Source organism: Belonocnema kinseyi, chromosome 10, assembly GCF_010883055.1.
Source record: "Belonocnema kinseyi isolate 2016_QV_RU_SX_M_011 chromosome 10, B_treatae_v1, whole genome shotgun sequence".
In the NCBI taxonomy this organism is placed as follows: domain Eukaryota; kingdom Metazoa; phylum Arthropoda; class Insecta; order Hymenoptera; family Cynipidae; genus Belonocnema; species Belonocnema kinseyi.
The window spans coordinates 76,055,653-76,068,492 of record NC_046666.1 but is presented as its reverse complement, the minus strand read 5'-3'; the positions used below and the strand labels follow the sequence as shown (position 1 = coordinate 76,068,492).

Here is a 12,840-nt window from a genome sequence, read left to right as displayed (position 1 = left end):
TGATTTTCTTTTCACGTGTGAAACGTACCATACATGGTACTGTGGGTGGATTCGAGTTTTAAGCAATACGGAATTTGTTGCCATCCGATCTTTGTAAAAAAATCACTACCAGGCTGGTGGTGAAACCCTGAGAAAAAATGTTCTCACACGGAGACCCGGAGACTGACACTGAACCCTAGATCCCTAGATCACTTGCTGCAGTTTCTGGGCTGAATTAGCGTACAACTCATCATCATGAATTCTAAAACCATGAGACATGCTGTTTAGTGTTTTGCTCAATGGATTCAACGCTAAACAGAACCATAGTACGCTGAAGGAGTCTCCTTGAAATATACCCGTCGTAAAGCGTATTGATCTAGTCACCCTAATCGCCGGCCACTTGCGCTAACTGTGCTGGAGACCATCCCGCTAACTACAGAGGTTGCTCTGCATTTAAAAAAGTGTCCAGAAAACCTTTAATCATTAAACTCGAAATAAATAAAAAAAAACGGTTCCTAATAAAGCAGCCTTACAGACAGCACCGAAAAGCCCCCACTCGCGAATACACCCCACCAGTCACTGTCCAGCCACAGCAAAAATTAAAACTTTATAGCTCTGCCGCGGCATCTACTTCAGAAGCGCATGCGATCAAACCTCAAACTGTGCAACCACCGAAAACACCGAAAATTACTCGCACTCATGCTAAACCACCTATCGCCAAGAAAATTCCAGGCCCACAAATTAAAACTACTCCAACTGGTCTTCCTACTAAAAATACTTCCTCTCAGGATATCAGAATAAATCTTGTAAATCTATTAAAAAGAGCAACAATCTTAACCACTGATATTATGGGAGGAAAAATAAATAGTACCGAAGTTATAAATTCAACAGCCGAGATTATAAGTAATATAATTTCACTTGCCATCGAAAATGGCCATCTTCAAAAACAATACTCTAAAAATAATTTTTTGGAATGCTCAGGGTATCCTCAAAAAGGCATGAATTAACCACATGCTTCTACAAAAACAAAATAACAATTTGCTTGCTCACTGTAAATTTACTTAGCGAATCCATAAATATCAATCTAGTTCGCAACCACAAGTTATATCGAAACAACACTAATAGAGGCACTGCGATCTTAATTCAAGAAAATACTGACCATTACGAACTAATCATTCCTGAACTTGAAGCCCTTCAAGCTACAGCTGTAGAAAAAAAATTCACGTGAACGTACGCCATTGTCTCGCTCTACCAGACTCCCTCTCGCAAATTTACAAAAAATGATTCCAGAAAAATATTTAAACAACCACCAAAATTGGAAAAAATTTGTTTGAATTTATAAACAATCGCGCCTCGCTATAACTTTGCAAAGGTAAATTGGCAAACATTTAACTCGACCCTAGAAATTCACGTTAATTTTGAACCTAAACTAACAACCAGTACTCACATCGACGAAGCCGTATCTAACCTAACCTCTATCATAAAAACTGCCATTCACGCTTCAGTCCATCAGATTACCATTAAAAAATACGATCTACCTCTCAGCCCTGAGGTTGAAGACCGTAATAAACTTTGCCGAACACATCAAAAAACTAAAACCTGCATTCTTAAAAACATCATTAACCGCCTTCGGGAAAATATTGCAATTAAAGTTCGAGAGCACCGATGTAAAAACTGGAGTATAGAATTTGGTAAACTTCAAATTAAAGATAACTCTATATATCGTATGACTAAAGTCCTAATAATGAAGCGAATTAATACACTGGAACCGCGGTTATATCCTTTTTCACTTATAACCTCTCGCGCTTATATTCCTGCATAAATCTCATTTATATCCGCTTGTCATCCACCACCTCGCAGTACCACGTGACAAACAAGCCAATCAAAGCGCAGCGCGGCCATTTCTCCTTCGTTGAGCAGCAATGGTGGGATTTCCTTTCGGGAGGATATAAGTGAATGTTTACGTTCTATGACGGCGGATATAACTGCGGTTCCAGTGTATTCCACCTCTAAAAGAACCGGATCAAACGTTCGCGCATTCTCCTACCAACAAAGCAAACCTTCTAACAGCAAATTACGAAGGTAACTTTGCTCCACATGACGAGCCATGTGACCCGCAACACATTGCTGATTGCGACAAAATTTTTTCCGACTTTCTCAAAATCCCAAGCACCGATCATTTCAAGAAAATAACCTACAAGGAATTAACCAAACAAATTAAAAATAAGAAAGCAGCCGGCCCTGATTCAATTTCAAATTTTGTCCTCAAAAAGCATCCTATCTCCTGCCTAACTCTTCTTGCCACTATCTTCCATGCTTGCATTCAGTTAAGCTACTTCCCTAACTAATGAAAGACAGCTCACGTTCTAGTTTTTCAGAAAAAAGGCAAGGATCCATATCATCCAAACAGCTACAGACACATTAGTCCTTTTAATACAATGAGCAAAATTTTTGGAAAAATAATGCTCACTTGCATAAACTGCTCAAGCTTACCGAAGCCCTTAGCTTAAATTTCATCGAAGAAAACATACCTGAGCTGTTTTCCTCGATGTAGAAAAATCTTTTGATAGTGTCTGGCACGTATGACTGCTCAGAACACTAATAAATTACAACTTCCCAAGAGGGCTCATCCTCTTTATAAACTCTTATCTTTCTAACAGAAAATTCTCAGTCAAAATAGGCAAGTATCTTTCAAAAGAAAAACCGATCCGAGCGGGTGTACCAAAAGGCAGCATTCTAGGTCCGGTATTCTTTATTATATATGTGAACGAAATCCCTGAGGTCCCCGAAGTTACAATTGGATTATATGCAGACGACGCTGCACTATTTACTGCTTCTTGGTCAGTCCCGAAAATCTTAAAATTACTTTACAAAGTTCTTGAAATCATTGAGACATGGGCTCAGCTTTAGAGAATCAAAATTAATGTAGAAAATCAGAATCAATTCTTTTCTCAGTCAGAAGGCCTGCTAAAATAGATCCACCAAAAATGTTTAACCAACCAATAGAATGGAAAATTTTCGTAAAATACCTCGGGGGTAAATTTCACAAACGTCTTAAATGAAAAGAGCAGATCCAGGAAATTAAAGGAAAAGCCCTCGGGGTCATATCATGCCTCAATCCTATCATTGACAGACACTCGAGTCTCAAACCTGATTATGAAATTCTAATCTACAAAATGTTTATCCGACCAATCATAACTTATGCATGTATAATATGGGGAGGCGCGTCAAAAAGTAATATTGATCACATTAAGATAATTCAAAATAAATTTCTCAGCCGTTTCACAAAAACCCCTAGATATACTAAGAACTCTGTCCTTCACCGAGAATTTCAACTCCCATACATTTCAGAGTATATCACAGAAACCGCCACTGAATTTTACGAACCTACGTCAGTATCGCCTTTTAAACATATTTCCTCTCTGGGGAATTATAATTTTGATCCTCTTCGCAAACATGCGATGCCAAAAGACTTTCTCATGAAGCAAGTCACTTAGGTCGAGGTGGTCCTGCGACCCCCGACCTACCAGAAACTTTCCTTTTCTTCGACCCTCTACCCCATTTCCTCCTCTTCTTTTTTACTCATTTTTTCTTCTATAAAATAAATTAACAGATTTTTGTGTTTTTTCTCGCTCGCCGGCTTTGTTGCCGCACATAATTAACGTCACTTTAAACTCCAGTCATGTCAAATTTCTCTCCGATTATGTAACAATGCCCAAACGGGTAACACACAACAACTTCTTTCGGTCCGGTGGATTGGATCTCACAAGAGAGAGCGATGTTTGAGGCCCCCTCATCCCCACCCCGATAAGTTACTTCGCGGAGCATAAAAAAAAGCGACAACCGTCGCACGTACCGACTTTGTTTCCAAAGTACCTACTTCATTTCCAACCTTGCCTAGGCACAACGGTGTTGGATACCAATACGGCACAGCGTAATTACGCAAATTATTATTTGGGAAAAATCTCCTTATCCAACCCCTTTCCCGAACTTCTGATTATTTGCATTTTCTTAGGTGGAAACCTACATGGTTAAAATTTAACTTCTTTACTCTAAACATTAATAACTATATACTAAAATTATATTAAATAATTTTGCTTTTTTTTCAGCCTATTTTACGCGCAGTTACCGACTTGGTGATGAGTTCATGACGAGTTCAAGTCGGACACTTCGTCTGATGACACAGCGAGTACCCATCCACTGAGCTCTTGCCGGGTCGCAATAAAAGATTTTTTCGACGAGGGCTATTCTTTATCCCTTTTGCTCTTTTTTCTTATTTACGCTGACTTCTTGTCTCTCAGATATTAATTCTCTTTGCCTCCTTCTTTTGTGTGACTTTGTTGCTTCTTATGTAGGAACGCCACCCTGGATTCAGGTCTCATGGAAACCAAGACCCTAGAAAAGAAGAGGTGTTGCCCAAACTTTCGAAAAGGCTAGCGATTAAGCGGCCAACGAACTTCAGAAGGAGAAGGAAGACAACGTCCAGGCGATTATACTATAAGAGATTACGACTACGGAGAGTGCTCCCTAATTCCCTAGTGCCCTAGTGTGCGAGTTAAAATTGATGGACCCATAACCTTTTGATGTGCTACACTATTGCTAAGTGTCCCCTATGTACAGGTGTTTTTAGTGCACGATTCGCCGTGAATAAGTCTTTCCTTAAAAAAGAATTATGACTCATGTCGAAGGCAAATCACGACCGCAAACATAAAAATCGGCCCAGTCTGTGAAAACGCATTGCCGCAAAGAGGAAGGCCGCCCAGGCAACTACTCTCCCCGGCGTCACAACACATATTCCACCCAACCCCCCTACCATCCAGAACAAAAAAGACCGAGCCCCTATCGACTTCTAAGCATCGCCCAGAAGGGTTGACGAGTAAAGTTTTAGTCAAACTGGATAATTTTCCCCTCTCATACGCCGATACCTTCGACGATCTCACTGAGTATCTCATCCGAGAAACGCCCTATTTTCAACCAGATAATGCGGACAGTCTTTCGCACAGCCCACCGCCAAAGTCCGACACAGATCCTTATACAGCTGATGCCCCTTACGATCCTGAGTTTCCAGGTTATAACTCTACTCCTGTTAAAAGTACATCTGCGGTAAACACCAGCGACGTCTCATACGTGGATGACCAAATCAGCCTCTACGCGTCCCCCTTGGAAATTACCCCTGAAAAGATGGGACCTCGCGTAATTGAGGACAATCACCATGCGCCTCGAGTTTATATCCTACGGTACATCAATACCAATAAGGAATTTGAGCCGACTCGTAGTTACCAGAGTATTAACCGTGTTACCGAAGTGAAGCCCTCTCCATCTCGTGAAATTTTTAGCGAAGAAAAACGGTCAGTACACGAACCGAAGTTTCGTAAGCACCCCGAGCGTGTTTCTTTATAGTCTACACGTTCAACACGCGGGTTCGGCCCATCATCGTACGACCCGAGAAGAACGTTATAACCAATCAGTCAAGCTACGAGGCGAAAAAATAGAAGTAGCCCGAATTGATAAATACGAAGGAGTTATTTCTATAGAGTTCCACTCTTGCCAGTCGAACTAATGATTTTGTATTCTTGTTTTAAACAAATTGTGCCCTGGACAAAATGAAAAAAATAATTAATAACAAGCAGATTATTATTACATTTTCAATTTAAATGTTCAGGGATTAGCACATGATTTATGGACATGAAGAATTATAATGGAATTATCATGCGATAGGGCAGAGAGAGTCTAGGATGCGCGACTTTTGGTTCTCGCGCTCGATAATGTATTTATTTCACGTTGTATTCTCGGTCTTTCGCACCAGGCTTCCAAAGAGGAGGACTGGGGTTCGATGCCTGTGCCGGTACCAATGGAAATTTTTCTATGTACTTTTACCGGGGCTTCGGTGGTTCGGAACCCACCTTAAACTATAGGTCCGCTCAGAAAAAGCTGATGTTTTACCAAGGATAAACGGGCTCCATAAGTGGGACCAACGTTGGGGGTCGAGCTGATTTTGAGAACACTCGAAAATGAGTCAGCGATCTCCTTGCGCTTGGAAGCTCCGTATGGGGGCAACCACACGGGATGGTCGCTGGACGCTTTCGAGTAATGAGCATACACATGCATACACATGCATACACTAACATAACACACCTCGGCAGTACTTCGAATCTGGGCGTTTAACTGATGACCTCAGAGGGATCGCTCCTCCCCCCCTAGCCTGCTAGGGAGGCTTGCGGATTGCATAGCTGGCGAGGCTCACTTTGTTTACCAGTGACAAGGAAGGGCGTCCCTTGCTGTGCGATGGGTAGGCCTGGCATCTGAGAGGTAATAATCTCAGAATTTTGGTAACAACGGAAAAGCCGCCGAAATCCAAAAACACTCGACGCAGATTTGCAACTGCCTTGAGACAAAACACGGGTGTCGCACAATAGGCTTTGAAGCTTGAGCGCCAGGGGGGAGCTTCACGCCCCCCCCCCCCCCCCCCCCCCCCCCCCCCCCCCCCGCCCACATTACACCCAAACCAAACCAATGCTCGGTTTTTGTACTTCCCCACATTTGTGCACAAACTTTTCAAAATTAATGGTCAAAGCATCGACAAAAAGTGTAATTTGGTGATTGCAAATTATCTTTTGTTAAAGCTTCTTCGGCCTTCTGGAACACATTCTCATCACGTATCTCGTGTTTCGCCCTCGATTTTTTCCAAAATGCAAAATTTCCTACATTAATTTTAACACTATAATATCAAATGTATATTACATTTGTCTGTATACCTCGGCCCGGGCTTGCTTATTCAATTATTGCAAAATAAAGTACAAATTTTATTTATAATGATTAATTTAATATTTTTGTTCCTTATAATGTCCCTTATAATTTAAAAACTACGCCCTATATAAATAAACTATTTTGTTATTAAAACAAATTAATTTTTTATTTGTAATGATAATTTTTACGATTAAAACGAAGCTTGAAATAAAAACTACGTATTCCATAAAAAATGATTAATAACGAATTTTGAGCTTTTTTTGTGTGAATAAGTTTGGTTCATTTAGTTTTTTCATACTTTATGTCTTTTGGCCCAAAAATTAAATTTTTTTTTTACACTTTATGTTGTTTTTTACAAATAAAACAAAAAGTACGCATCTTATCAAAATTGAATTTAACGAATTTGTAGTTTTTTTATGCACCATTTTTTTTATTTATCTTTTTTGTAACTTTCATAGTTAGACGACGAAACAGAATTTTTTCTTTTTATTATTTTTGTTGTGTAATCAAAATTTGAATTTTCGTTTTAAAAAAAAATCAAAAAGTTGTTACAACAGTTTTGGATGGGGGCGTAAAGTTTTACCCAAATCTAATACGTTCTTGTTATGCTCCTTAAAACAAATTTTTTCTTTTCGCTAATGAGCTTTTTTTTAGAAGTCGCCCACCGTTTTGGGTCCCCGGCCGCGCCCCTTGTTACCCAGTCCAATTTTCAATGAAATTGAAGAAATCTCAACCAACAGTTTAATTTTTAAGAATGAAAATTTATTTTTTAATTTTTAAGAAAGCAGTTCTACTTTAAAAACCTAGTTGTTAAATTTGTAACTAAAAAGATGAATTTTCAACCAAAACGATAAATTTTTAAACATAAAGATTAATTTTCTACAAAAAAAGAAGAATTTTTAACAAAATTCAAGAATTCTAAAACAAACATTTCAATTCTAAACTAAAAACATAAGTTTTAAAACAAAAAGGTTAATTTACTACAAAAAAATTCAATAAAGTTCAAGAATTCTTAATCAAAAAGTTGAATTTTTGAGCAAAAAGATTAATTTATTACTACAAAAAAGACGAATTTTTCACAAAATTCTAAAATTTTGAACTACAAAGTGGAATTTTTTTACCAAAAACATTCATTATCTGGAAACGTACTAAAAACGTTATTATATGTACTTTCAGAAACAAAATTTCTTGAAAGAGCGTGCAAAAACTGCAAAATATGGAATAGACTGTTTCTTTAAATTTAAAAATTTTCAATTTGAAATTCAGGAATTTAGTAGTTGTTCTTTTTAAACATTCATCAAAATTATTCATCAAGGAAGTAAACTTATAATCACGAAATGAGCGTTATATACATAAATGATTTATTCCTTTTATTAGCACCTTCCAAGTTGCTTCATTCAGACGTTCGTTTATCCTACTTTAAAAATATATTCTCACTTTCGGTTTCTGCAAATTCTTAATCTTGATTCGCGTTTGTGTCACTTTTTTCATTCTCATTCTTATCTATGCCTGACCTAACTTTATTTTGGCGACTAGAAGGTGATGATCAGTATTGCATGCAGAACCCCTCATGAAACTTGTATCTTTTACTAGCTCTCTCAGTTTTTCATGCGCAACAACGAAGTCAATTATGCTGTGGCTATTTCCTCAGCATCACGTATATACATGTAGATTATTTTATGCTTTAATCAAGTATTTGTAATAAATAAGCCCTTTTCTGAACGTAAACTAACTAATAATTATCCGTAACTATTTATTTTTGAATCCTAAATTTTCCTAGCACCCTTTCTTTTCTCTGACGTTGGACGTGAGCCCATCCATTCATATCTCCTAGTAGAATGTTTCTTTGAACCTGAATGCAATTACTTATTGTATCACATAAAGTCCCGCAGGCCGCGTCTTTTACTTTGCTCGAATCACCATCAACTGGAACGTGGCACGCTATGATAAATAATAATCTTCTGATTCCTACTCTTATTCGAACCCAGAATCATCTTGGAGATACATTAATTCAAAGATAATAATAATAATAAATATAATACGATTTTAACCAAAATTAATCAATATAATCAATAAATTAATAATATATATATATATATAAAGGAATAACAAATTGTATATTTATATCAATTAATTAAATTAATAAAATATACTAAATGTAATAAAAATAAAATTTGATACAAAGAACATCGATGGTTCAGGCGGTTGGGCGCTCGGACGTCATGTTCTAGGTCCAAGGTTCGATCCTTGAGCTGGTACCTATGGAAAGTCTTCTACGTACTTTTACCAAGGTTCTGGTGGTTCGGATTCTACGTTAAGCTGAAGATCCCCGATCCTGCACTCGGCTTCAACCCGTTCCTTGGATGATAGAGTGAAAAACTATGCTTTGACCAATATGTAAAATTAGGCATACTGTTCTTGTCAGATCAGTTGATTGCATTACAAAAGTGCATCTGTGACTAATGATATATACCGGGACAGCTAAGGGCACACTATTCAATACAAAAAAAAGTTTTTGACATATTAACATCTTGAACCTAAGAGAAAAATAAGCTTCCTCATTTTTTCATAATATTATTAGCAATAATAATCTAAGCTTTTCTTAAGTAAGCTTAATAACTGCTTTTCAATTTAGATTGGGTATTGACTGAAGGCTATTATTCCCTTAATTCTAAACGGCGCGGCGACTGAAAATTAGTCTATGCTCCGACTAATTTTCAGCTCATTTTGTGACTTGTATTTTAACACTTAATAGCGGCTTAATATCAGCCCTCTAATTTTATTGCACCCAGGCTATATTATTCCATAATAAATTTCAGCGGGCATACTTCACTTTTCCGGAAGATTTAAAACAAGGCCATTCTTAGTCTTGAAATAAGAGTTTCTTTTTACTGCATATAATTATGAAAGGGTCATTTTTGTCACGTTTATTTGATAAATTTCAACAATTTTGAGGGTATTTTGATTTCTAGCTCCATTATGGTTTGTTCCAGCTTCCAAGCAGCGTTATTCTTCCTTCAACGCCAGTGGTAATTGGACTCTTTTTTCTGATGAAATCGGCAATCACGTCTATATCTACAGGTCCTGGTTCGCGATTACGATACCCATGTTGGATATCAGTGTGATTATCGCCTCCACTTAATAAAAATGATGGTACCACAACTTTATACCATTCTTCTGGTACTAAATTTTCGTATTTTGGAAATTCGCAAATTTGGCACCTGTAAATTATATTTAAATTAACTGGTGTGAGTGAGTAATTTCCTATCGATAATTTTTATTGTCACCAAAATTAATTCCAAATTTGATATTGTTTGATTGCAGCGAAAGACATTTATTTCTGGCATGTAACTTTTAAAGTTTTATCATTTTCTAGTAGTAAAATTCTCAATTTGATTCTGACCTGACTTTTGCGTCAATGACTCTTGAATTATCTGCATTGGATAGGTTGTAAGTAACTTTGATCCCTGACCACTGGAGAAAACTCTTTCCGATAAATTTAGTTGAACTGTAACTCACAAGAGCCGCCTTTTCTAAAGTCTGTTGGAAATTTAAATAAATTTGTATTTGAATGATCCAAAGTATAATATTATTAAATCGAATAATAAATTCAGTCTAAAGCATTTTCTTTAAATGAAAATATTAAAATTGATTAAAGTATTTGTTTTGTATTAGAACACCAACCTTAAGAATATCGCTTCCTTTCAATTCAACTACATCAAAGCTATTTGCAAAAGGCTGGACCACAACAAGGTCTTCGTATGTAATGGATCCAGGATCGTCACTTATATCGCCACGTATACCCCCTGCATTCATGACAGAAATTGCTGCACGAGTCCAATAAGTCTTTTTGTCATTTTGACCTACATACTGAAATTATAAAACTATGATTAATCTATTAATTAGATTGACGAACGCATCTATTTAAGTAGCATTATGAAGGCTATAATTGTCTCAATAGCTCTTTAAAAATATATGCAGTTACTACGTATCAGATATTAATCATTTCAATTTCTAATGTTATCATTCTAAAATATGTAGTTGTGAGGGAAAAAAAGTCACGGGAAAAATATATTTATTAAAAAACTTATATTTCTGACTGAACTTTTTGTATCGATACTTACCAATTTTTGTTTAAATGGTGTGTTATTATTGAATGAAAGCTTACTTTCTCGAGAAACAGATTCTCTATAACTTCAATGCATGCAATTTTTAGATAATAACTTTTTAATGCCAAGCTAATCAACAAAGAAATGAAATTAACGAAGTATAATATATAACACTTATTTATTTATTTTTAAAAATAGGATGCAGCAAAGTTGTTGTTAATCTTTTTTCAGAGAGAGTAAGACGCTTTCACTGAATAAAATTCCATAATTATAAAATTTTGTTTATGAATGTTTTTGAATTTTTTTCAATAAAAAAAAATCTCCACGTTTCAAAAATAACACAAATAATAATATTGTACATACATAATCGACCATCGCATCTGTTAGGACATTTGCTAAATTGCACGCGCCTTTTCTGCAAATGTCTAATCCTTGAAGATAAACTTTTGTTGTACCAATTTGTGCTTTGCCTAGTTTATCTGCTTCTTCCTTCCACGGTTCGAGAGCTTTCAACATTTCTGAATCTGTATCAAAAATCGTATCATCTTACTACTTTTGCATAGTAGGAACAATTAGAAGAAACAAAAACGATCAAATTTGCACCCCCCCTCTCAACCCGGTGTGTGAGTGTGCGCGCGTGTGTGTGTGCGTGCGCGCGCGCGCGTGTGTGTGTGTGTGTGTGTGTGTGTGTGTGTGTGTGTGTGTGTGTGTGTGTGTGTGTGTGTGTGTGTGTGTGTGTGTGTGTGTGTGTGTGTGTGTGTGTGTGTGTGTGTGTGTGTGTGTGTCAAATTTCTTTGATTTAAAATTCTTTTAAATTGCAAGAAATTTGTTCATAAAAAATAAAAATCAGTCGGGAAATGAGTGAAGGAAAATGATTTTAATTTCAAAAGAACTTCACGTCTACACTAAAATAATTGTCATTAAAAAAGGCTTTCACGTCCCGGTTATTAGACATTCCTCTGGAAAGCAGAAAGTTACATAGGCCTGAAGTTCGAGACGCCTGACATAGACGGCTTCACACCATTTTTTTTTTAAATTTTTTTTGCATAGAAATGTAGGGGAAGGTTAAAAAAAACACAGCCTCACTTTCGGTTCTTCCAATCTTTTCTTAAAAAAGAAATGAGAGAAAAATCAGATTTTTTCCTACAAACGTTAATTTTCCATTTAAAAAAATATATTTTACTCCTTTTTCAAATACTAATATCGATACACCGCATTCACGAGGTGGGAAGACAAAGTTAAAAATTAATGTTCTATTATCAAAAAAGTGTCCAATTTGACAAAACGGGCCTCACCAGCCGTGCCAATGCCCATATACGGTCCATTTTGACATTGAATTAATCAAATGTGATATTTTTTAATATCATATTTTTAAACATATTTTCGAGAGGAAAGATAATAAAAAAGAAAATCAAAAATCGTATGTCCGGACGTGGGTGAAATCTGATCAAACGTTGCGCTGAAATCATGTCAATGCACATATACGGTCCATTTGACAATAGAAATTATAAAATATGACATTTTTAAATATGAGATTTTCAAAGCTACAGTTTAAACAAATTAAAATAAAAAAGAAAATCAAAAATCGTATTTCCGGACGTGGGTCAAATCTGATCAAACGTTGCCCTGAAATCATGTCAATGCACATATGCGGTCCATTTTGCAATAGAAGTTATAAAATGTGACATTTTTAAATATGAGATTTTCAAAGCTACAGTTTAAACAAATTAAAAGCAAAAAGAAAATCAAAAATCGTATGTCTGGACGTGGGTGAAATCTGATCAAACGTTGCCCTGAAATCATGTCAATGCACATATACGGTCCATTTTACAATAGAAATTATAAAATGTAACATTTTTAAATATGAGATTTTCAAAGCTACAGTCTAAACAAATGAAAAGAGAAAAGAAAATCAAAAATCGTATGTCCGGACGTGGGTCAAATCTGATCAAACGTTGCCCTGAAATCATGTCAATGCACATATACGGTCCATTTTACAATAGAA

At 36.4% G+C, this 12,840-nt stretch overlaps 1 protein-coding gene across 1 annotated transcript in view; it reads right to left on the bottom strand.

The window, feature by feature from the left end:
* LOC117181210 overlaps positions 1-12,840 on the bottom strand; it is a 64,816-nt gene that overhangs the window by 32,125 nt on the left and 19,851 nt on the right. Inside the window, exons 9-15 of the mRNA XM_033373774.1 lie at positions 11,199-11,359; positions 10,411-10,596; positions 10,130-10,266; positions 9,706-9,947; positions 6,224-6,364; positions 5,923-6,059; positions 1,843-2,022 (exon numbers count right to left, since the gene is read on the bottom strand). Of these exons, the coding sequence (XP_033229665.1) occupies positions 1,843-2,022; positions 5,923-6,059; positions 6,224-6,364; positions 9,706-9,947; positions 10,130-10,266; positions 10,411-10,596; positions 11,199-11,359 (1,184 nt within the window). The remainder of the gene's footprint in view (positions 1-1,842; positions 2,023-5,922; positions 6,060-6,223; positions 6,365-9,705; positions 9,948-10,129; positions 10,267-10,410; positions 10,597-11,198; positions 11,360-12,840) is intronic.